At 36.0% G+C, this 27228-nt stretch overlaps 1 protein-coding gene across 1 annotated transcript in view; it reads right to left on the minus strand.

Moving 5' to 3' along the window:
* Window positions 1-946: 946 nt before the first annotated feature.
* LOC137772152 (ankyrin repeat domain-containing protein 17-like) overlaps window positions 947-27228 on the minus strand; it is a 45647-nt gene continuing 19365 nt past the window's right edge. Inside the window, 11 exon segments of the mRNA XM_068556055.1 lie at window positions 947-962; window positions 3907-4022; window positions 7298-7443; window positions 7576-7687; window positions 15887-16035; window positions 20353-20874; window positions 20877-21104; window positions 22599-22701; window positions 23239-23382; window positions 23636-23763; window positions 25300-25387. Coding sequence (XP_068412156.1) covers window positions 947-962; window positions 3907-4022; window positions 7298-7443; window positions 7576-7687; window positions 15887-16035; window positions 20353-20874; window positions 20877-21104; window positions 22599-22701; window positions 23239-23382; window positions 23636-23763; window positions 25300-25387 — 1752 coding nt within the window.

Consider the following 27228-nt stretch of genomic DNA (forward strand, 5'->3'; position numbering starts at 1 on the left):
AAAAATAACAGGCACTTCTGTTCATCTGTAGGTAAATTCAGAGTTACTGTGTATTCCCAGGATGCCATTATCCATCAGTTTTAGGGATCACTGTGGGCCCAAGGTTCATGTGTGGTCAGGGTTTGGGAAATCAACAACAAGTTTTCTATTTTCAGAAACACTCCTTTTGTTGGATATTCGGGGCAGCCATAAAAGTGTTCTCGATCAAGTAACACTACGATGCAAACCACAGACCCTGGGAGCAGGGGAGGTGGGAGAATGGGCAAGACTGGAGAGGCAAGTGGACCAAAATATTACATCCTCCCAAGATCACAGGTGCTGGTGGAGAGAGGCTCAGTAATAATAATGCCTGCAGAGGGACTTCCCTGGTGGTCCAGTGGTTAAGAGTCCGCCTTCCAATGCAGGGGGACGCGGGTTCGACCCCTGGTTGGGGAACTAGGATCCCTCATGCCGCGGGGCAACTAAGCCCATGCGCTGCAACTAGAGAGCTCACGTGCCACAACTAGAGAGAAGCCCGTGCACTGCAAGCACCACTAAGACCCAACGCAGCCAAATAAATAAATAAATAAAAAGTAATAATGCCTGCAGAAAGCACTTCGAAAACAAAGTGCTATATAAACGGGTTAGTTCAGTCGAGTCTTAGGATGAACCTGTACTTTAGAGATTCTTCTTCTCATCCCCATTTTACCACCCTGTGGAAATAAACAACAACCAAATGGGAACAAGAAAGGCTATTTATGTAGAGCTTGCTGTAGCAAGACAGCCAGCCAACATCACCTGCATTTGGAGGAGACTCAAAGGCAAGCAGAGAAGTGGAGGAGCTTCATAATGGAAAAGGGGTAGGTTTCATCCGTGCCCTGATTGGAGGCTGTTGGCCTGGGGAAACTGCAGGTGGGCCTCCTAGAATGGGACAGCCTATGTGATTGGTTAGGGGTACATATTTGGCTTATTTCTGGTTGGTCCTAAGTTGGAAACAGGGACAGAAATTACGGAAGCTGTCAGCTATTCATCAAGCCTGGCCATTCGAGGCCTATTGTTACAGGGCTATTTTTTGACTCCCTGGGTTGTCACTAGAGACGGTGGTCTGACTTCCTACAAGTCTGACTCACAGCAGGCAGGCTTCTAGGCCGGTTACTGGATAGCAATGGGTTGGTTTTCTGGACTGGTTGCTGCAGGTTGTGGGTCAAAGTTCTACTTTTAGATACGTTCTGGCCATTGTCGATTTGTGTATTTAGTCTTTCAACCCTTAGGTGTGAGTCTGTACCAGAGAAAATTGGTCCAAATAGTTACCAACATCAACTCTCAGGGCCCTGGAGAGGGGCTGGGGGTACCTTCCACACAGCATCCGATGCATCAAGACGCTTAATGGAAATGATCTATTACTCCTGTGAAATGTCCATACAGCCTGTTAAGGCATCAACCATCTCTTTTAAAAAGTAAGATCATTATGTTGCTTTTCCTACTTACTTATTTGCTTCCAGACAATGATTAACAAGTCATAGAAAATGATTCAATCAACAAATCGCTGGTAGAGCTAAGTTTTCAAAATCCAGGAAAAAGTTCTCAAAGGGGCCTTTGGTAAAGAACCCTTGCAAACACTTCTTTCTGTAAAATCTGAACCTCTTCCCCTCTATCAACTGACCCCAAGGAGTCTGGCAGAACCGGAGCCTGAGTGGTGTGAAACATGGATCTGACCAGAGCAGCAAAGTTCATGTCCTCAAGGTCACAGCTGGAGTCACAGTGCCCCTTTCTGTTTGCTTGTGAAGGGGAGCAGAAATAAGCCCACCCCAAAATAAGCCACTTTGGCATATTGATTTTTTTAATGAAGTTACTTAAGAAACAGCAAGGTCCAAGAAGGATACTCTGACCATCCTTTGTCCCCCTGAAAGCAGGAAATAAATCTCCCATGTAAAAGGCACCTTCCCTGTACCAGGAGGTAGACAGACATCCGTATCACCAAAGATACGGAATTCAGTGGGGGGAGAAGCCTGCATAAACCAACCTTGTTATTCCTTCACTAATTTGCTACCCCAAGTCCAAAAGCCTTTGTCGTGTCAATTCCTCAAAAATTTATTGCTTTGCTTCTTTGTCTAAAAAGCATAAAAGTTGCCTGTTTCGTTCACCTCCTTGAGTCTCCTATCTTTGGGGCTCCCACATGTATGAAATGAAATTTGTTCTTCTTCTGTTCATGTGTTTTATGTCAGTTTAATTATTAGACCAGCCAAGGAACCTAGAAAGGAAAGGTTTTCCTCCCCTACACCTGATGGATCACTCGCTAGGAGCTCAGATATAAGTGCAACATTCATGATTAGAATTTGAGTGGATAGAAAATAATCTGTGTTCAAAGAGCTAACTGTTAAATGTCCGTGAATCCTATTGTTTCTGACTCTTAGGATTAGACACGAAATGGCTATTGAATAAAGGGATACATCGCTGGATAATTTCAAGAGGAAATAAAAAACCTAATTCTGTTCTCTCTGTTAACAGACAGCTGATGGAGGGCGGGACTCCAGCGTGGTTACAGGATTCTGAGATCACATAAAAGCTGACTTAGGCCAACTTTCCTGTGTCTTAATAGGTTCTTTTGCTAGGGATGCACCCAAGAAAACACCTGTCCTCCCCTCACTCTCATGCCTCCATCTGGTACCACCCATCCAAGCCCAAAGAGCCCAGCTCACATGCCAACTCCGCAGTAACACGTTCCCTGGGCGGATGGCCCTGGCATGACTCACCCGCCCTTTGTCTCCATGGGGCTTTGTACAAATGTTAACAAACACCTACACTGTGGCATCAGAGCTATTTTTTATACAATGTTAACCTCTCTCACTATATTTAAGTCTCTTTAAAGCCACAGGTCTGTGGCTTATGTGTCTCTGTTTCCTCAGTGGGCAGTAAAGAAAAATCCACAGCATCCAGATGAGTCTGTACGTGAGCAGCCCATCTTGTGATGCTGAGACCTGGGCTTGGAATCTGTGGACCCTGCCCGCTCCGCTGCTCGCTGCCTCTGGTCACATGCAGTTACCTTTCTCTCTCTGTTTCTTCTGTGACAACAAACAAGTACAGTTTTTGTCCAGTCTCTTTGATGATCACGTATTAATTTTTAATGAGACTGGCATCAATATGGCAGCAGAAGGAAAACAGGATCACAAGCACAGCGAGAGTGTGGGGTGTGAATTCTACATCCTCAGCCTCTCAGCCCGCAAAGGGGGAGGAGTTTCTGTGTTTCATCGGCAGTTTTTATCATGGAGGGTCTCTGCCACGGGTGGATAAGAATATTCCACTCATTAGGAAAAGGGTCCCCTGCTGGGAGGAAGCAGTATTTCTCTCATCAGTCTTGGCCTTGGCCTAGCTAAGGGAACCCCTTTGCTCTGACATTAAACCCTCAAAACAACTTTCTAATTGTCATTTGTCTTCCTAAGTAAACATTCCCTCAGGGAAAAGTGACACTGATCAAAGCCCTGAATATTTTTATTTGCAAGATGTGCACAGCTTTCATTATAAATGAACAAATGGCATTCTGTTTTACACACCAAAGGAAACATACATTATGTAGAAAGCAAAGCATCTGATCTTTCTGACAGGTTTGCCCTTAGGTCATGTCTTCTGAAGGTGCCCGCCTCCCCGCAGCCAGCCTCTGTCTGTCTCAGCCCCTCTGTCTGTTCTTTTCTCTGTGAGGTCCCAGCACAGTATCATCAAAAAGTCTCCCAACCCCATACTGGCAAGTTCTGGCAGGAAAAAAGGAAAAGACTTGCTTACATGTCATATTTTCTGTAATACTTAATGCGAACGATTTCAACTCACTTAGCTTTCCCACTAAGCTGGATATAACTGCAATTCCCAGACCTGCAAATTTTTTAGCAAACAGAACAAATTATCCAAGGATAACACGTGGCATCAGATACTCACATTCTCTGATCGGAGCCTCTTTGCGGGACACCCACCATCCCTGGGGTGAAGCATGTAATATAGTCGGACTTTACTGGCATGTTTTCAACTCTGGGAAGAAAAAGCAGAAGCAGATACTGTGAAAGAGAAGGCATTCTGAATCCTTGGACACATAGCCAGTGACTGCAAATGCCCAAAAGGACTTTGCTTAGAAAACACTTGAAACAACAAGGTCTTCACTGCAGTTGTTGGGATTTTAGTCAACAAATGATACAGGTTATTTACAAACTTGACCTTTTGACAACATATATATTTTTTAAACTTAAAATCAAAAACTAAATGTTAAAAACATTTTTGGAATAAAGCTAACACTTATCTTCCCCCAACATTTTACCACAAAAACTTTTAAGCACACAGAAAAGTTGAAAAAAATTTACATACAATCATCACCTAGATCCTACCATTAACATTCTCCTCTACTTACTTTATCACATTTATTCGTCTGTCCATCATTTTTTGATGCATTTTATTTCTAAGTAAATTGTAGACACCTGCAATTTCCCTTAAACACATCAGCATGTGTACCATGAACTAAACTCTTATTTGTTTTTAGGCTTTTTAGGTTTTTTTTAGGTGAAATTTGTAACTTTCAATAAATGCACAAAACTTAAGTGTATGTTCACTGAGTATCGACAAATGAATAAACCTAATTTAAATCTGTTATTTACTCATGTTCTTTCTCAGTCAATCCTACCCAAAGATTAGTTTCATTTACCATAGATCTTCATATAAATCAATCACACAGTGTTTGAGAGTCATCTGTGTGTATTGCGTAGCATTCCATTATGTGAATATGCTGCTTTATTTATTCTATTGATAAACATCTCTACTGTTTCTAGTTTTGGGCAATTCTGAATAAAGTTGCTATGAACAATTCTTGTGGAAATATATTTTCATTGCTCATGGGCTCCACCTAGTAGCAGAATTTCTGGGTGCATGTTTAGTTAAGAAATTGCCAAACCTGTTCCTAAAGTGGTTGTACTATTTACATGCTCATCAACAAGGAGTTCTGGTTGCTCCACATCCTCAGCAAAACTTGGTATTGTCAATCTTTATAATTTTAGCCATTCTAGTGGATGTGGTTGGTGGTATCTCACTGGGGTCTTAATTTGCATTCCCTGATAGCTGAGAATATTTAGCATTTATTTAAGTGCCATTCATAGATCTTTTGTCCATTATGCCATTTAATGCACAAAACAACTCTTTGACACAGGTACTAGCATCTTCATCTTCATTTTACAAATGAGGCATAAGGAAGTTAAGGATTGTTAAGATCATAGCACTTATCCTTGCTCTTACCGTTATAAATATATCTAACTGGGAAATAAATAAATGTTAATGAACAGTGCTTTGCCTTACTACCAGCTAAAACTTTACTCGTTTGAATAAAGCTATGACCAATTTCATTTTTTTTTGTTTTTTGGGTTTTTTTAAGTTCACATTCATAAGCATTTTCTTTTTTAAATTTCATTAAAAAAATTTTTTTTTGAAGTATAGTTGATTTACAAAGTTGTGTTAGTTTCAGGTGTACAGCAAAGTGATTCAATTATACATACATATACATACTTTTTTTTTTCAGATTCTTTTTCCTTAGAGGTTACTATAAAATATTGAGTCTAGTTCCCTGTGCTGTACAGTAGGTCCTTGTTGCTCATCTATTCCATACACAGCAGTGTGTATACGTTAATCCCAACCTCCTAATTTATCCCTCCCCCACTCCTTTCCCCTTTGGTAACCATAAGTTTGTTTTCTGTGTCTGTGGGTCTATTTCTGTTTTGTATATAAGTTCATTTGTTTTTTTTTTTTAAGATTCCATGTATAAGCGATATGATTCTTATCTTTCTCTGAAGCTATGACTAATCTTAGATGACTTTCTATCACATTTTTGCTTTTAGAGCCAGTAAGACTGACTGGCTTATGTAACAAGATCATAAAAACAAGCCCCCAAATTGGCATTAGGCTATTTTATTTTACAAACAGTCCCTTAAGCAATAAAGTAGAAAACCCTAATCACATTTCTATAGTTTTCTTAATTCCTTTATGCAAAGATAACTGACCCTAGTTATCTCTCAGAGGGAGTGGTCTATTCCCCAAAAGTAATAAACATTCAATATAAAAGAATTATTTTGTGATTTTATAGTAAAATGACTTTCTAATATTTTATTAATTACTTCAAAATACTTTACTGTTCTAATGACACCAAATAAAAGCAAGAGTGTTATAGGCAAAATTATTACCCTAAAAGACTTCTATAATTATTATAACCTCATCTGTTACATTTTAGTAAGAATACATAAAGATTACAGTAGGCTTTACCATTGCTTTGAAAGGAAGAAAATCAACTGATTTCTTTTTGATTCAATATTGAAAAATGCTATGAGACAAGTATTATTTCAAACCACACAGTGATTGAAAATTTCAGTTAAGTCAAAATTTTACTTTCATTATATACCAAAAACAGAACATTTACATTTCTGACTGATAGAATCACCTCCACTGTGGAATACAGAAAATAATTAGAATGGTGAAATAAAAAAGAAAAAGATTTTTAAGCTGAGAGTAGGAAACTCACCTGGAATGACCTAGAGTGCTTCCTAAATATAAGATTCAACAACTCCCTAATTGAGAAGTTACCAATCCAGAGAGATAGCACGACTGGTGAATAGAACTGGATTTAAAAAACTGATTTAAAATGAGGTTATCCAACTAATTATTAAATGCCAGCAGAATGAGGTTATTCAACTGATTATTAAATGTCCGAAGAAGACACACAATGGAGCAAAGCTATGACCTCTTGGGCCTACACCTAAGCACACCAGCTGTTCTACCTAAAGAAACTAAAAGGTCATATAATATAACGGAGAACCTTTCCTCCAGAGTTGAGAAGGGCGGGGGAACAATTAAAAGACAAAAGTACTCAGGACAACTAAAAATTGAACACTCTTAATTCCCTACTAATCTTATACATAGAGAGCAACAGAGGCTGAGCTTAAGTACCTTTCACACTAAGTACTCTGGGACAGGAAAAGATGAGTGAATATAGGCCCCACTTATCAGGAGCTTGCTGATTTGATTTGGGATGTCTTAATCATTCTCTTAGCCTGAATGCAATATAGAGCGATTCCTATGGCAGTTCGTACTTTTACATGAGTAGGATAATAAACAATGTATGATTTTTCTGGCAAGACAGCTTATGCTAACACTAATTCTTATCCTTTTGCTAAAAGATTATAGTTTCAGTTACTGTGATAAATCTTAATGTCTGTCCACTGTTACCACAAAATCATATAAATTGAAGTGCACATCTGTTAAACAGAGAGAGAAAAAAAATTACACTTGGGGACAATAATACCTCCTGTCTTCCCCCAGAACAAGCCAAAGATAGTGGTGTGTCCTTGGTTCTTTCTGACTGGGCTTCAATGTCTGCACCATTGTCCAGCAATATTTCCACAACACCAACATGACCAGCTGTAGCAGCCAAGATGAGCGGAGTAAAACCTGGAGTAAAATAAAGGTCTTCTTAGCTAAGCAAAGAAACAGTGCTGTTTTCCATCAAAATAGGGCTACAAGTAGTATTTCGTCACAGAACACAAATAATTCAGAAGAAAAGTTAACAAAAGTAGGCCTTACCTTTCTTGTCTCTGTGCTCAATACTAGCTCCTCTCTCTAGCAATGTCTGTACCAGTTCCTCATGACCACCAGCACAGGCAAGCGTTAGCGCCGTGTCATGATTACTCTCAGTCTGTAAAAAATTGTTAATTAGCTCATTAGACAATTTAAAATGTTAACATCAATTACATACTATGTACATATACCAAATACACACACACACACACACACACACATATATACCATTCTACTATATCAAACATTTGGATAGTAAGTTTCTTTTTTTTTTTCCACTAATGCTCAACTTGTGATTTTTTTAAAGACTACAAATAATATTTGAACTTTATGGGCAATTCTTAAAGCAAGCAAGAAGAAAAAAAAGTATGATTTTCAACATATGCTATTTTCAACTACATGCTTTAAGAAATACTACTGTGGAAAAAAAAAAAAAAAAAGAAATACTACTGTGGACTCACTTTCCCTTCTACCCATAAATGGAGTAACATAGACAAGATTTATCTTCCTATCCCAAACGACAAAAAAAGACAAACTATTTGAAATGATGTTAGTTAGACAGGCAACACATGACAGTGATCACTGAGGACAGAAATGATTAACTTATTGTATTGCCTGGAGAGTTTCCAGGCTAAAGTGCAGGAAGAGGGTACCCAAACAGAGCCTGGCATTCTCCCTGAGTTGAAAAGAGAGTTTGGAGAAGTGAAGGTGGCTAGAATTCATGGGGTAGACTACTGGAGAGGAAGGCACTACATACAGAGAGTACTCCAGAGATCTGCAGAGGGCTCCCCTTGAGTCTTCAGCTGAGTTCTGATCAACACACGTGCATAAGAAAAATTACTGGAGGCCAGGGAAAGACTACCAGAAGGGACTGAACAACACCTAGAGCTTACACAGAACTGGGAATAGTTTGGTTCCCACAGCCAGAGCAGAAAGACCCTCAAAACACACAGAATATCAAGAAAAATCCTCAGCCATTAGGCCAAATTAGCTACTCTGGACCCATCTAACAAAGCTGAAAAACAAGGCTTGAAATGGAAAAATTATTTCCAAGTAACTTAACTGCATTCGAGGAACAAAGCCCCTAAAAATTTAAAGGAACAAAAAAATATAACATACAATGTATATTGAAAGACAAACACAATTATAATTGAGACATGACACTGTTTATATACAGTTTACTTCTGACTTATGCCAGTGATAGTGACCAATAATAGATTTAACCAGTGGTCACACTCTATCATAGTTTAAATACTTATTTAGTGAACTAAGTCCTCATGCTTTTAGTACTCTAAGCTTGTGCTATACCAAAAAGGTAACTACTAGCTACATGTGGCTATTAGTACTTGAAATATGGCTAGTGTGACTGAGGAACTAAATTTTAAATTTTATTTACTTTTAATTAATTTAAATTTAAAATGTGATACTCGATTTGGTTATTGGAAACCATTCCTGTATGTCTGGAGCAAATTGAGTAATGAAATCTACTTTTTAGCCATACATTTAATCAAATCTAAATACAAAACAAGTATTTCCAATGAAGTCCAAGTTGAGATATATTTTAAACAGGGTGGCAAACCATCTGGATTTGCCCAGGATGGAACGGATTACTGGGATGAGACACTTTTGGTGCTAGAGTCAGGAAAGTCCTGGGAAAACCAGGATGATCTGACCACTCTAACCTGTAACTGTAACATACACACTGAATTTTGAAGACTTTTAGTATGAAATAAAAATGAAAAATACCTTAGTAACTTTTAAGTTTTGATTACATGTTTAAACAATATTATGGATATATTAGGTTAAATAAAATATTCTTTAAATGAATTCCTATTTCTTTTTGCTTTTTATTAAAATAAATTTATTTATTTATTATGGCTGTGTTGGGTCTTCATCGCTATGCGCGGTTATTTCTCTAGTTGCGGTGAGCAGGGGCTACTCTTCGTTGCTGTGCGCGGGCTTCTCATTGCGGTGGCTTCTCTTGTTGCAGAGCACGGGCTCTAGGCACGCGGGCTTCAGCAGTTGTGGTGCATCGGCTCAGTAGTTGTGACTCGCGGGCTCTAGAGCACAGGCTCAGTTGTTGTGGCACACAGGCTTCGATGCTCCGCGGCATGTGGGATCTTCCCGGACCAGGGGTCGAACCTGTATTTCCTGCATTGGCAGGCGGATTCTTAACCACTGAGCCACCAGGGAGGTCCCTCTTTTTGCTTTTTTTAAGGTGGCTACCAGAAAACATAAAATTATATGAGTCTTGCATTATTTTTTTATTGCATAGCTCTGTCTAAGCCATCTTCCCGCTTTTACATATTCACCTCTATTACAGCATTTATCACCAATCTTCCTTATGTTAATGTTACTTATGTGTCTATCACCCTCAGGGGACTATAAATTCCTGGAAGGTAATGAACATGTCTTATTTATGTTTGCATTCTCTACGTATTAGTGATGTCTTGCCTAGGAAACAATAAATGATAGTTAAGTTGAATGAATGATAGTAGCTGTAAGGGTCGTAGAATAAAAGACTATCACTAATAAAACAAAGGATTACATATATGAAATATATATTTACTGTGTTATATAATATTATATTTATTTCAGGTTTATAAGGAAGGAATTATTACGTCTGATTTCAGAGAAAAGGAGACAAAGGTCAGAGAAATAACTTTCCGATGGTCACACATGCTAACAACTGGTAAAGACTGGTGTAAAAAAACCCAAGAGGATCATGGATAACAAAATGCTGCTTACCCTCTTACATCAGAGAGCAGCCCTAAGGCACAGCTGACTGAGGTGAACAGAATGCTAAGTCTATCTGTATTATGTGCTCTCTATGTTAGTGTATAGACAATCAGTAGAAGAGTAATCTTTATGATGAAGAGTCAACTTTATGATGAAGTTTATCAGGTTTCTAGAAGTCTTCTAGGGGTTAAAGAGTAATTTAGGAAACTGGTGCCAATCGTAATAGAGAATGAAGAGACAAACAAAACTTGGAAAAGGTAAGCATGGAAAATTTTAGAGGATCAGTAAAATTTGGGTTTTTTCCACATTATAAAACATCAATTCAATTGACATTTATTAAGCACCTTTTATATTCAAAGTACTCTGCTAGGTACTCTAGGGCTGACAAAGATAAGTAAATATAGTCTCTGCTCACTAGGAGTTTACAGGTTACTGTACAGGGCAAATTTAGGTTGAAACAAAGAGAGAAATACGAACAATGTGAGAGTTGAAGGAAAAGATATTTAAAGCTGAAGAAGAGGGGGAGGTTAGTCAAATTCCCTGGGCAACGTGAAAGTAGGTAACTTCACTATATTTCTGCATTAAGGTGAAATTAAAGCAACTAATATTTTACAACAATCTTTTAAAGACAATAATGAAAGAATTTAAAGATTCTGAAGTGAGACTTTCACCGCCCCCCCCCAAATACATACTACACATTCCCAAAATGGTAAGAAATATCCTGATTTGTAATATATCAAGAAACAACTTAACTGAAGTAGGAGTTTGGGTTAAAATTCACTACTGATAAGATACAGGTAGCTTTGAATTAAAGAAAACAGGTGTTTTGAATATTTCTAATCAAGGAAATGAAATGTAGGTGATGACTTTCTAGAAGGCAAAGTAACACTAAAGTTATGTTATTATACTGGTTACCAAGTCACATTCTTGGTCATATATCTAAGAGAAACCTGGAAAGGAAAAAGATGCCCAGAGCTTTGTTAAGAGCTTTCCAGGTTTATATTCTAAAGAAAATTTCCATTTAGCTCACAATATCATAAAATATACCATTCTGTATCATAACATGTTATGATGATTCAGGCTTATAAAAAATGGTAAAATTATATTCAATGTAAAAATATTCTGTAAATTACCAGTATGACTATTCAATTTTACAAGATAAAAAAACAAGCAAGAATCATAAGACAAATACAATATTAAAGGAAAAGGCAACTTTGAATGAGCTAGAATATAAGTGAAAAAAACATATCTGAACTATAAAAAAGGAAGTATATCTATTAATTTCATTTAAAGTAATTAAATAAATTATTTTGAAAACTATTAGGATTTAAAGGGCTGAATATTTTTAGACCTCCATAGTCCCAAATATCTCATTCTCTAACCATGTTAGGGGTCATATATAAGATTAAAAAGGATGGCACTTTAGGGCATTCAATAAATGAGAAAAATCAGTAAGATAGTAAATAACCTATTTAAAACACTTCATATAAACAAGTAGAATGCATGCATTTTAAAGTAGAATGCTTTAATGGCAGAGTATTTCATATTACTATTATGAGTTAAATAAGTTTTTTCCTGGTCTCCCTAATTTCTCATTAAATCGTGGTGAAACTGTTTTCCACATTGCAAAAACAGAAGAAAAGAGAAATACCAATGATATTTATACCATTAAAGGTAAAACATAATTTTACATACTCTACAATTTCAGTCTTGATATGTAGGTTAAATTTAACATCTACCTTCTTTAAACGATAATGGAGGGCTTCCCTGGTGGCACCGTGGTTGAGAATCCGCCTGCCAATGCGGGGAACACGGGTTCGAGCCCTGGTCTGGGAAGATCCCACATGCCGCGGAGCAACTAGGCCCGTGAGCCACAACTACTGAGCCTGCGCGTCTGGAACCTGTGCTCCACAACGAGAGGCCGCGACAGTGAGAGGCCCGCGCACTGCGATGAAGAGTGGCTCCCGCTTGCCGCAACTAGGGAAAGCCCTTGCACAGAAACGAAGAGCCAACACAGCCAAAAATAAATAGATAAATAAATAAATTTAAAAAAGAAAAGATGACTACTATCTTTAAAAAAAAAAAAAGATAATGGATACATGTTAATTATTAAAAACAGGAAAAAAAGGCAAAATTACATGAGGAGGTATTTATTTTTCTCATTTTTGAGATGTGCTACAATAAGTTACTCCAAGTTCAAGGAAAGCCTTTAGAAATTTGAGAATAAAATGTCAAGCAGTTCAGAACTAGAACACAAGTTCAGTTCATGCCAGAACACAGGTTTTAGAACCTATGAACAGAACAACTAATTCTTTCTCACTTTTAGTGGCTAGTAGAGTTAATAAAAAGTTCACACTATAAAATACAGAAAATATTTAATTAATTCAGGGGATTCAACTCTAACCTTCAACCAGATTTATTGTTTGATATAAAACCACAGTTCTTAAAAATCTATATGTGATTCCTAATTTCCATATCTAGAGTCCCAGGTATAAGTTGTATTACACCACTCAAGCAAAATAAAAATAGAGATTAGAGCTATGTTATCAGAATGTATAGTAAAACAGTCCCAAATAATTACTTCAAACTATCATTTATTGATGTTTCCTAAAATAAATTTTGGTAACAGCACAGTGTGTAGTATTAATCTTAAAAGTTTTGATAGTATCCAGACAAACTTAATTCAATAAAACCATTACATGAGAGGGGGAGAGCCTGTGGCACACAAACCAAGGCTGATTTCTAGTTATAGAACATAAGATTTGAGGAATGTTATAAAGAATGCAAACTCTTATCGTCAGCATTCTTTAAGGGCCAGAAATTACACATATGATTCCAGCTAATCCTTGTTTAAAATATTAGTTCCCTACTATAATGATCAACTAAAGGACCATTTTTCAAGAATCATTAGCATTTTAAAAAAGAGACTTACACACTGAGGCATTAAAAAATCACACTTCTTTTGTTCTTCCTTAAGTTAAGATTTGCGGTAAATATGCCGTATGGCCAAGGCAATATGCTAAACAGATGTAAAGATTAAACACACATGACCCTTTGCTATCTAGGCAGACCCATTTTCTCGATTTTAGACCCAGAGTCTTTTTTTCGTTTGTTTGAAAGCTGGCTCCACTAAAAATTGGCTGTTAGGCAAGGCCTCTTTCCTTACCTGTAAAATGGTAATAGTAACAGTACCTACTTCATGGGATTGTTACAGAGATTAAGTTAAAGTAGTAAGTATCTGTAAAGAGTTAAGAATGTACATGTTAAGTTTTGTTAAATAAACAAATGAAAGATCCAATTATTAGAGGATTTTTAATCTTTCAAAATAGAGGAAGAATCTTAGTATGAACTTTTTCATCATATCACCTGTCTGTAATGGCACAGTATTGTCACACATAAAGCAAAATATCCATTACGTAAAATCTCATGGAATTTGTATTGAGAATCTAGAAAAAACTTCAGCTGGATGAAGCATAAAAGAATCTTTGTATTTATCACTTTAAGTACCTTCTTGGTATCATAAAAACTAGTAAGTTAAAAAAACTAACACTGAAGGTTAATGAAAAAATGGTGAACAATTATTTCCAAATAATTATTTTGTATTATGTGTTCCAAAACAGGAAATTTCTAATTTCTAACTATGCAATTATGGTAAACTCCATGAAAAGTATTGTAACCCATATTAGGCTAACCCAACTGAAAAGCCTCAATGTAAAGACCGGATAAAGAAGCAGCTTTTTAAGGAGCCACAGTCAAATCTTTTTACATAAGTATGTCTACTACATTTAAAATGTACATCATTTTTTCAAATTAACTTTTTAAAAGTATTTATATGTAACTTCTCAGAAATTAATTTATGGTTGGTTGAGTGGTATAGTCAGGTAAAATTTCATTATCATGATAATCTCAAATTCAATAAAATCATGATCATACTTGATGGAACCTTTTCTGTAGCTGATTGATTGATTGATTGATTTAATTTTGGGTGCACCGTGCAGCATGCGGGATCTTAGTTCCCCAACCAGGGATCGAACCTGCCCCACTGCAGTGAAAGTGCAGAGTCTTAACCACTGGACCACCAGGGAAGTCCCTGTGGCTGTTTTATTTTAAAGCATTAAAAAAAAAAAAAAAAAAGAAACCCTTTATATTTTGGTGAAGTTTTACATTTGCTTATGGATCAATTCTTGATCCCACAAAATTAGAAAATATACTTCTGGTTAAAACATTAACAGACTCAGAGCAAAACAGATTAGAGGAAAATAATGCAAATTCAATAAAAAGTTCAATCCAATTCTATAATGCTATCAATATGAAATGTAAACCATTGTGGTTCACCAAATGAATGTCTAATTTTTTTTATGAGACTAAAAATGAAGCTCTATAGTATGGTATTTGGAAGGGTGCCTTTGAAGTCAAACCAACCTAAGTTTGACTCCCAGCCCCACCATTTCTTAGTTAAATGAAGTGATTGTAAGCCAAATGCTTCATCTCTCTCTTAGCCTAGGTTTCTTCATCAGGAAAATGGGTGTTTAAGAGGAGCTACCTTATCTGTGTACTCTGAAGATTGAATAAAGTTATTCCTTAAAAAAAGCCCCTAACTATTTTAGGTGCTCAAAAAAGTTAGCTCATATAAAATAAGGGAAGCAAGTAAGAACAGAAATGAAATTCCTTTTTCATAGTATTACCAAGAAACATCTTAATGAAAAGGAGGCTTTGTTTCAATAGCTTAATAGTACAGGCCCTTAAGGATGCAATAATACAAACACACACACACACACACACACACACACACTCTCTCTCTCTCTCTCTCTCTCTCTCCCCCCATCCCCCCTCCCTAAAATTGATGCTTATAAAGAAGTGATCATTTATAAAACTGCAAGTTTTATAATGTACACCACCACCCTCACACTAGTCTCTCCATCAGGCATTAATCAAAACACAAAACTAAATAAACTGCAAACATTTCTCAGTCCTGAAGAAAGCCATATACCCTTACCTCATTCAGCATTCTTCTAAGCTAAGCTGCTTGGCATTTCTTCAGGACAAAACACAAGCTACCTTCTCTTTTCCAACCTCACTTTGCTCTGACATTTCATGGTAAACTAATTCTTTGAAAAAACCTTTTTTTAAAACTTAACAGTGTTATAGAAACAGACACATAGACTTACTACATATTTCAGTCAGCAAGATCAGAATTTTCAAAGACAATATAAATGCAACTGAGTATATATGCTATATAAATGGAATCCAATATGAATTTTATAACACATCTTCTAATTTAAGTTTAGAAGAAAATACATAATCTTAAATAAGTTCTTTCTTTTTACATCCCTTTTGAAACTAAAGTTTAAGAAAACAAGATTACTTGATGCCATCAGAAACCAGATCTTCACAATAATTATCAGTAATAATCTGTATTTGGCATTTTATTTCTTTAAATGTGGATTCTAATTTATAACTGTGGCTCAGTTCTTTGCCCAGAGACAAAGCAGTCTAAGATGATTTAAATAACTGATTAATGTTTCTAATGATGATATCATTCCAGTTAAAAACTATCACTCCTGAGTTTGGAGCTTGCCTGTGCATCAGTATCAATGGCAGGGTAGATAGGAAGCATGGCTGAAGGAGAGATGATAGGACTTGGAGTTGGAGTCTGAGGTTGGGAAATGGAAGCAGAGATACCGTGGGTAGGAGTGTTTGACATTGCAGATGCTCTTCCACTGACTGCTGCTGAACAAAATAACTGTACTTAATGAGGATGAAAGGTTGTTAGGTAACAGCAAGAAACAGTTGTCAGAAAATATTTAAATATCTTTAAAAACAAAATATCTACAGGTAGACTGCCATAGCACTAATAACTCATTGTCCTGGTTATTTCTGACACTGGACAACAGACCAAAATTTAAATATATATTGAGAGTAACCCATTTGCTAAACAGTCAACCATATGAAAAACAAATTCCCCTCTTACGGTATGTAATCACAAAACCTTAATTCAACAAAACCCTGAAAACAAAAATATTTTTATGAAGTAAAATTAAATATATATGCAAATGGTTACCCATTATATCTTCTTAATCAGAAAAGGAATAAAAGTTAAAATAGTCAAGTTCAGAAGGAGAAAATGTGTCTTTTACCTGCCAATTTCACACCTTATTTTCTAGAACTAATGAAAGTAATATCACTGTTTGGGGACATTCGCTATTGAATATTTAAAATACTTCCTATTCTTTTATTAACTGCACACAGGGGGTGGCCCTCAGTATGACAGCATATATATATAAAAATTGGATCCTCACACAGAAACAGTTTTTCACATACAGAATTATTCTGAAGGGCATAAAATGCTCACCAACCAATCTAGCAATCACACTGACTTAGGAGGACAAAACTAAAACATTAGGGTAGAAATAAATGTATACATGCAATCAGCCTTCAAATATAGATTACTGTTAGTTCTTCTAAGTATAATTTTGCCATGATATTATTTTCACCAAAATAAGCAAATTAAGAAGGGGCTAATTAGGTCAGTACTTGAGATGGGAGAATTCCAAAGGTGGTAGCAGTTGTGGGTACTTTATTCCCTCATCAACTCACTTCTGGAGTTGACATGTGAACATCAATCCTTTTTCCCCCTTATTAAAAATGCTATAGCACTAGAGTCTGGGCATTAATCTTTGAATGATCAACAGTAGTGTGGATGTATGTTACCAACGTAGTTATCAACTACATCAGACAGAAAACAATCACGATTCACAACTGGATCTGAAACCAGGCAAAAGAGGTTATGCTCCTACCAAGAACAAAACTGAAATAGACCTTATCATAACAATTATAAACACAATTGTCAATTAAGAAATCTATTTTAAATGAAATCCTTAGTTCACACACAAACATACACTATACATTATAGCAACACTCATTCTATAATTATACATTTTTAAGTCCACTTAAAAGCCAAAGGAAGAACAAAGGAGGAAACAAAACAAAACAAAACAAAACACACTATTTGAATCCTTAGGGATCCAGATCAATAGAAAAGGGCATGTATTCAACACTAGTATGTTAATCATCTAATGATCTTGATATTGTTACTCCACGTTGATAGTTTTGTATGTTAAGAAAAAGATCAAGACAATTCAAATGTACACATTCTAGATATAAATTTCAAAACCATATAAAATCTATGGCTCTTAAAATGGGTTCCATATTCTCCTCTGATTAGACTGATTTTCACAAATGAAAATGCTAAACACAAAATTAGCTTCAACAGAATGAACACCAATCTGTCCGAAAAACTGAATTTTATTTCATGATACTGAACAAAAAAAAGTCTAAGCTTTATTGTTAAACGACTAAATTATAATTTACATTTCAATTTGAATAAGTTCTTTTAAAGAACATTATTAGTTTTCTTATTTTTGGTCAAACTGGTTGTTCTTATCACCTCTTCTAGAAGGAGATAGGAAAAATCAATTCCCTCATTTAATTCCCTTGGGGTACCTATGAAATTGGTTTACTAAAACTGAATAGCTGCCTGTCACTCATCCATTCTCTACAATTAAAAGTAGCGATTGTAAATATGTAGGTACCTGAAGAAACCATGGTACAGACCAGATCTTTACATGTGGAACTTCATTTTAGGGTTAGATTTCAGAGAGGGAAAACCAGATGCTCAAAGAAGTTTTAACATCAGGTAAGGAAAGAGGGAACTTGACAGCACAGCAAAGGCAAGTTGTTAAGACTGGTTAAATAGGGAACTGATTTTGCTTTGGCTAGTACAGAAAACAAGGAAGATAGAAGATTCTGACCAGCCAAGTACTAGAGAAAAAGAGACTGAATCTTATAAAAGCAGTCTAATAAATGGGGACTAAGGAATAAAGAACAGAAATTATGCTGAAGGAGAGAAGGAAGACTGAGCCTAATGAAGTTGTAAGATATTAAAAAACCCAAAGAAAGAAATGGAAATGGTCATTAGTCAACTGAAATAACAAGTACTACCATAGCAGAAGTTTAAAGGCTGTGGAAGTGAGTGTATATGTGTATGTTTGTGCCCGTACACATGCATGATGCAGGAATGGGTTGCAGGGAGGTAGTTGGATGTTTTTCATCCTGTTCTTTCTTCTGGCCATCTCTCCTCTCCCCATATAAATGAGAATAAACAGGTAAAGTATTTTTATAATATGACAAGTATCTGTCATATTTCCTAAACAGTTATAAGCTTTAAAATATAATTTTATATGAAAACACCTGGAACACATAGGGAGAATTTAATTGTTTTTGTTTGGTAAACAAATCAACAGAAAAACTACTTTACAAACCTCTGATAATTCTGATCAGCATAAAAATTATACAACTGACAAATCATTATTGATAACTATGCCCAAGAACATCAGGTAAATTCTGATAGCATATCAAAATTTTTTAAATATTCATTGGTATGGAATGTCCATTCTTCATTTAACTGAATAAATAACACTTAATTCTACACATTCTTTGGTAGTTCAATTGACATAATATAAAGAACACCATTATGATCTAGATTAATGGCCATGAAGGTAATATCAAATTTGGCATTTGGAGCTACTGTGCTTCAATTTTCATAAGATATCTACTTTTTTTTTTTTTTTTGATATCTACTGTTTTTAAAATTACATTCCCAATTATTATAACCCACTAATGGTGATTAGTAGTAACTTTCAAATCTATAGGACAAATGTATACTTCTTAATATAAGAAGCTTTATAGTTCTTACTAACAATTAATAGCATCTTTTCCGATGTAGTTACTGTACCCTCTAAGATTAGCAGAGACTTTCATTCCACATACTATTGTTGAGGTGATACTAAAAGAGGACTGGGAAACTTTAGAGCAATTTCTAAGTACAAAATCTGTCTCATTAGCTAGTTTCTTAGTTTCTGAATGTTAGCTAAATATCTCAACACTATGCAATTTCATTTTCTTTTATTCTTTTAAAAGATTAAAGTTAAATTATGTATAATCTCATCATAATATATAGTGCTACTTAAACATAGTTTCAAAATAAGAGAAAATTCAATCAACCTTTAAGTACAGACCAAAGAATTAAAAGGGGGGAAGAGAGCAGAAGAAAATTATCAAAATTCACCTATTTACTCCCTTTGTTTTCCCCTGTTCCTTCTTTTTCTGGTTTTTTTTTTTCTTTACGTTTTTTTAAATGAAGAAAATTATTCTTTTCAGTACAGTATTCTCATGGCTTATAATCCTGTAAAATCTCATTCTACTACTTTGTTACAGAACTCACAAAAACTAAGTACCCAAAACTAGAACCATCAAAACCACCCCTAAAATATTTCTTTTTGCCAATGAAACTAATTAAAATGGAAAAAAATTTCTCTGCCTACCCATTTAAAGATATATCATTTATGATACTATCAGGGGACCACACCTTCTCATAATACAATTAGAAAGAAACTATACATTAACATTCACAGGGGATAAATCACTGACATACAGTATAATCAAACCTTATTTGGTTTGGTACTTTATTATTGTTGTAAAAGTATTTACGTTTTTTGTTTCTTTTAAATATCCATCAGGTTTGAAGTCTGATCCATTACAATATAAAGTATTTCTGTTCACAAATAAGCTTTCCGATATATCCTACTAGTTTTGCACTTCAACTTCTATCAGTTTCCCGGTTTATTGGTGTGAATACAGAAGCAAAAAAGCCAAAATTCTATCAGTATTCTGAACTTAAAGGGAAAAAACAAAAACAAAAACAAACAAAAAAATCAAACATCAACCTGACTACTGAAAAACCTAGATTCCCAGCCTACCCACCTAAGTCAGGAAGTTTCAGCCACTTGCATTGAATGAGCTAATCTTTCATTTGACCTGTATCCATCTGAGAACGTCTGAGATTGAACTAATATTTCTAAAGATATACATGGTTCAAGAGTCCAAAAATAGTTCTCAAGTTTGATAACGGCAAAAAATTCTGGCACACTCTTACTCGCCTTAAGTAAATCATATTTGATACCTGCTCATAACAATATAACCCACCTGCCACGATGTCATCCAGCGTGTCATTGAGGGTCTGAGCAGGGCTGGCTACCATTAACCCTTGTTGTGTTTCTGTCAGAACTCCTTGCCCCAGCCCTGCCAACTGTGCTTGGCCCAGTACTGGCTGTCCAACCATCACTCCTTGCAGTTCTGTAAGATTTGCGATGGACCCTGGAGGCAAGCGACCTGCCGCCAGAGGCAAAGCTTGAGGCATGGCCAGAGGCTGGACTGGTGCAAAACCCATCTGAGCAGCAGTTTGCTGGGGTTCATCTTTAAGCAGAACGGGATTCACTTGCTGTAACCGTGCATAGTCTCCCCCGGAAAGCTGTTCTCCAACCCCAACAGGAGTTAGCAGTCCCAGATGTTGGCAAGACTGTTGCTGCTGCTGCTGAAGTTGAATTCTTTGAGCTTTAACCTCTAGATACTGCTTTTTTAGCTGCTGCTGAGTTTTCAGTTGTAATTCTCGTTCTACTTTCTGTAGTTCCTCCAAAATCTTTTGTTTCTTCTGAATTTGCTCCTCGTTGTTTTGTTCAGCTCCTCGATCTTCTCCTTGGTAAGTTGGTCAGCATGAGCCAGTTCCAAGGACTGCAGCTGTGCATTCTTTTCTATGGCTTCTTTTATTCTCTGTTCCACTTCTGTTAACTTGCCCTGAGCCTCTTCTACAATGCTCTCTGGAGACTGATTGGTGATGTAACCCTGTACATCCTGGCTGTTTGCTGGCAAATGGCTGCTGGACTTTTGTTTGGAAGCAGCTGTGTGAAAAAGAAACCCCCTCAGAAGTGCACATGAATGGCATCCTCATTACAGAGTTACTGTTGGGAGGTTTAGTGCCAACAGTTATGCACCAAGTTATTATGTCCACAGAAGGTGAAAATGCACTGTTAAGGAGTTAAAAACAAATCCACCTTCTTTATCATAAATATAAAATGTATGTATTTTATGTGCATAGAGTAATCTTTGGGAAATTAATTTCAGAATTTTAAAAATATCACATGGTTAAAATTAGACAATAGAGGGATGCAGGTTTGTGATATCTAAGTGGTACAATTAAAGTAAAATCTAAGGCTATGTGTAGATAGATACCTCATCTGGTCATAAAGATGTAAAAACTTATCATAAGAACAGAAAAATAATGCTAAATTATTAAGATGTAGGGAAAACTTAAACCTCTAAGTCAAGGTTTTTCTACATTTAATAGTCTGTGCCTTTTAAACACACACACATGCACACAAAGAGTACTCAAACCACTGAGAAGTACCAGGAAATTAAAATCTAACTAAAATATATGTCTTTGTTGGGGCCTACCATCTTCAAGACTGATAAAGGTTAAGATAGAAATTCACATATTCACAAAGCTACCTGGCCAGTAGGGAACTGGGATTCAGTTTCCCTGGAAGAAAAGATGCTGAACTATGACATCCACTGTATCTTCTGACAGCCAGGTGAATAAACATATCTGCCTATCGGTATAGCAATCATTTGCTTGCTATACCAACTGAAAAAGGGGCCAAGGCTCTAGATTGGTAGTGGTGATTGAAAAGAACTGGTGGAAATACTTAGTATTCTTGTTGGTAAAATAATATAGGTAGCCAAAAACCAAAAACTTAAAAACACATTGGTTCCTCAGGTAAAACTTTCTAAAAGGAAAAACTGATTCAAACTGGTAGCTGTAATCTTTTGGGACATAACTTATGAACATGCATGATGTAACTTCCACAAATCAAATATGGACCTCAGAGTTCTAGAGCAACAAACAACTATATCTGAAGTAACTTTGAATTCTTGGTTGAGAAAAGGTATTCCAGATATAAAATCTACATTAAAACCAGTTATTCTAAAATAAAATTTAATTTTGACCTAGCTTATTAATCTTATGCCTCATCTCACTACAGAAATTTTAGTAATTTACAAAAATGTCACCCAATTATACGCAGCCTAACATTTTAACATGAATAGAAATGACTAGTTATTAGAGGAAATCATGGATAATCGGAATTGCATCAAAGATGAGCATCTGAATTTCTACTGCTAATACTTCTGATTCCAGCACAAATTAGTGTTCTTAACTATGTTCTCTCCCAATAACATGCTTTTTTCATTGTTTAAAAAAAAATCTTCAATTATGCCGACCTAGTAAAATTCAATTTTTGTGGAATAATAATTTTAAATGGCTAGTTTTGGGGTTTTTTTTGCAATCTTATCATTTTTACTTGGACAACTTGTAAGTCTTTAGAAGTATAACTGACCTTTATTCCTGATGGGAAGAGTAGTGGCAACATTGGCAGGTGGTTTGTCAGGCTCCTGAGGTGGGACAACCATGGGCAGTGCTTGAACCGGTACACGAGGAGCCTAAGACAAATGAAACTGATTCTATATCTGCTTTTCCTACACCTCCCATTATATAATTTGCTTTAAATGAAGAATAAGTTACAAAGATCCATTCAAAATATTTTTTCATATGACAATCTCAGGTGACATATTTACTTAAAATGTGCTGGTATCAAATTATTTTCCATGACTTTTTTTTTCGGCCATGCCGCACAGCTTGCGCGATGGGATCTTAGTTCCCCGACCAAGGATTGAACCCGGGACCCAGCAGTGAAAGCGCTGAGTCCCAACCACTGGACGCCAGGGAATTCCCTCCATGACATTTTTTTAATGAACTTTGAAATCAAAAGATTATTCTGGACACAGTAAGAAAGCAAAGCAAAATCATATCAATCTAGAATCTGAATATTACACCAGATGTTCATTAACCATATCAAGCATGTTATCTATAAAAAGAACTACATATTATAACGAAAAACAATCTAGTTTAATCTTGAACTATGACCGAAAAAGGGAAAAAGATGATATAACATAAAATGCTTTAGTTTAGAAGCTTACCCTATTTAAATCGTGGGATGGGGGCGTTAACTGAGTGACATCTGGTGGAGGGGCTGAAAGCAAGTTATTAGGATAGTCCAAAAGATAGCAAACAACGCTTGTATGACCACCTTTTGCTGCTTCTATCAACATAGTCGAGCCATCCTAAAAGAGTGAATATGGAAGGGGAAAAAATTTTTTTTTAAAGTTAATTTACAGAAACATAAGGAAGATATAGCCAACAGGCCCCAGACACACTAAAGTTTTAGGTTTAGTAAAGAACACTTTCCTCTAAAAACAGAAGAAAATGAACACATTTAGAATGCCAATATACAAGTGGAACTTACAGATAATAATTTGTTATGCTCAAGAGTGAAGATTAATTCACAATGTTACCTGAAACATTTGAGTTACATACTTTTAAACGGTGAGTAGGATCTGCCCCATGAGCCAAAAGTAGTTCCACCACTGCCAGATGACCCCCTGCACAAGCCAGGGACAGTACAGTATGGTCATTGTTAGCTGTGGTTCTATTCACATTTGCTCCTAAGACAGACAAGGCATGAAAAATCATGTTAATAGAGTGTTGTTTCTTAAATTATGGTAAACTTCAAAATCGAAGAGTAGAGAGAACAGTATAATGAAGCCCCACATACCCATTACCCAGCTTCAATCATTATAAACATGGCCAATCTCATTTCACATATACCCACATCCATTCTCCTCTCCCATCTTGAATTATTCTAAAACAAATCCCAGACAAACATGATATAATTTTATCCATAAATGTTTCAGTATGTACCATTAAAAGATAATGATAAAAGTATATATTATTCCTAATATAATCACTGTTTTAAAAAAGTAAAATATAAAATTTTATCTACATTTTAATATCTTCAGTGGGAAAGATGACTGAAAACCAATAAAAAATAAACCACACTGCCCTCTATGGGCCAAATATGGAAGGAATTAACAAAAAATAGTAAGTAATAGTAGTATAATCTTTTTTCATTGGGAAATATCTGAGAATGAAAACAGGTACATTTTCCCCTTAATATGAATTCATCCCTGATTTGGAGCACTGTGCTATGCATGTGGGAAATGGAAGTAAAATACCAGGAAGAAACTGGAATCAGATTCATTAAAATTAACCAAAGAAGAGAGAAGATAATAACGGAAAATAATTTCATTCTTGAGAATACTATGTCTTATTTATAAACATATAACACAAGGAAGCGTTAAAATTGCCTAAAATAATTTGACCAGTAAGTTATTTCTGATTTATTTTCTTTACCTACAAATGATTTCAAACTTTAGTATTTTTGGTAAGAAGGAAATGGCACATTTTGCCTTTTTAATTGTATATGGTCTACACAGTCTCACTTTTACTAATGTTGAATCAAAAGTAAAATCTTTAATCTCCTATACTTAAGAATATAATGAAATCTCTAATCTTCTATACTTAAGTTCATGAAAAACTTTCAACTTGAACTTATACAGTGAATACCTAAAAAGTCATTTAAAGGAAGTAATAATATGCTACTTTTGCTATTAAGGATTTTGGTATTCAAAGTAGAATAAATGACCATGAATGAAAATGCATTTTTGGCATATTTGTTCCATTTCAATTTTGATTTTTTTGGGGGGTGCTATATTTATGACCACCTCTCTATATTTTACAAAGAAGGAAACTTAGGCCCAAGGAAATATAAAGAAGAAAAGTGACTTGCCCTCAAATTAATCAGTGGCAGAAACAACATAAAAATCCAGGTTTCAAGATATATTATTACATGAACAGAAAAGACTTCAAGGTATCTAAACCCTCAAAGTTTTTTACAGAGAGAAATTTTTCTGTATTGAAATGGTTTTTAACAAGGGTGGTATTCGGTATCAGAACTCCTCACAGTTTGGAATGGTTCTATGTGTTGCAGGATGTTTATCAACTACCCACTCACAAAAATCTCAGTAGCATCCCTCTACCACGTGACACCTCCAAAATGTCCTTTACCTGTAAATCTCTTAATACGCAAGGGCAGGGGATAGATACCTGTGGAAAAAAATTACTGCCTTACACAAACCTACCTTTACTAATTAGGAACTGAACGGTACAAACATGACCAGCTCTTGCAGCTTTCATTAAAGGAGTTCTTCCACCTTCAGATTCATGCTCCTGTTTAAAAAACACAGACTTACTTGATATTTAATTTCTAATGAACAATTTTTCTTTTTCATGAAAATCAAAAGGAAGAGAACTGAACAAATTTCAGAATCTAAATATATTAAATAACATGCTTTGAAGTAAATCAAGGAATATATTCTTTAATTTAAACAATCTCAAATTAGAAACATGTTCTATGGAAATATAGATAAATTAAGAACTGGGGTTATATTCATGTGATTGTTACACCCTCATCGAAATCCATCTGGGTAATTTTTCCTTCTCTCTACGAAAAGGACTGTGGAACTTGAACAATGAATGGCACTCTAGCACAGCCCTCTCCAAACAATCAACATTATCCTAATCCACTACAAGTGATTTTCTTTTCATAAGTTTGTATCCTACGTGTATGAATTTCTCTAAATATATCACTCTCTGCCTTTACAGACTTCCCATTATCTCTATTTTACCGTACATAAAAATAACAAGGCTAGTGACATTTAATACCATCAATTATAAGATATTACTAGAGATTTCTGGGTTTCAAAAGGATGGCAAACCAGCTGTATTTTTGCAATTCAGAATATCAGCATAGGAAAAATTTTCAGATCTTACAGTATAATGGTTTGAGAAAAAAACACCTTTTATAAAGCATTTTATATGTCAATATTTTTTACACTTACATCTGATGATTTTTCTCTTAAGTCATACACTAAGTTGTTTTTTTTTTTTAACTTATTTATTTATTTATTTATTTATGGCTGTGTTGGGTCTTCGTTTCTGTGCGAGGGCTTCCCCTAGCCGTGGCAAGCGGGGGCCACTCTTCATCGCGGTGCGCGGGCCTCTCACTATCGCGGCCTCTCTTGTTGCTGGAGCACAGGCTCCAGACGCGCAGGCTCAGTAATTGTGGCTCACGGGCTTAGTTGCTCCGCGGCATGTGGGATCTTCCCAGACCAGGGCTCGAACCTGTGTCCCCTGCATTGGCAGGCAGATTCTCAACCACTGCGCCACCAGGGAAGCCCCACTAAGTTGTTTTAATTGCAATTCACTAAGCAAGATTACATTGCTGTATGTTTCACAGTCACTGTAGTAAACACTGGAAATTTAGTTCCTAAGCTGAAGAAGCTCAAAACCTAATAAGAGGAATATGCACATGACTAGCTAGAATATAATGTGCGTCATAAGTTCTCCAAGCGTTGTACCAACACAGACAGAGCTGAAGGAGGCCACAACAGTAATCTAATTTAACCCTCTCCTTTCATAAATGAGGAAAGAGAAGTTAAGTAAATTTTAAGTTAAGAAACCAGTTAATTGAGGAGCCTGTTTCTGCCTGCATGTGAGTTTCTGTCATAAACTATGAACTTCTACAGGAAAACACATTTACTTATTAATCTCAGCACCATGAACACACGGGTGCTTATGTTTTAACTAAAACCTACCTTTCTTACTCCCTCACAGGCTAAACTGGAAGAATGACTATTTTCCCCACACACAATTGCTTTATTCTTCCCTACCTCTCAGGCTGTACTCATACTATTTCTTCCAAGTGGAGTATCTCTTTTGTAACAAGAGCACAGTATCTACCTTTCTAAACGTTACCCAGCCCCAAACATAACATCTCAGATGACGTCTTCACCTCTTCTGAGCTTTTTGACTGTCTGTCCTTTCCCTATGACATCTCTTTGTAATCTACCTTAAAATGACCTCAGTAGGGACTTCCCTGGTGGCGCAGTGGCTAACAATCCGCCTGCCAATGCAGGGGACACGGGTTCGAGCCCTGGTCCGGGAAGATCCCACATGCCGTGGAGCAACTAAGCCCGTGTGCCACAACTACTGAGCCTGAGTGCCACAAC

Source organism: Eschrichtius robustus, chromosome 11, assembly GCF_028021215.1.
Source record: "Eschrichtius robustus isolate mEscRob2 chromosome 11, mEscRob2.pri, whole genome shotgun sequence".
NCBI lineage: Eukaryota > Metazoa > Chordata > Mammalia > Artiodactyla > Eschrichtiidae > Eschrichtius > Eschrichtius robustus.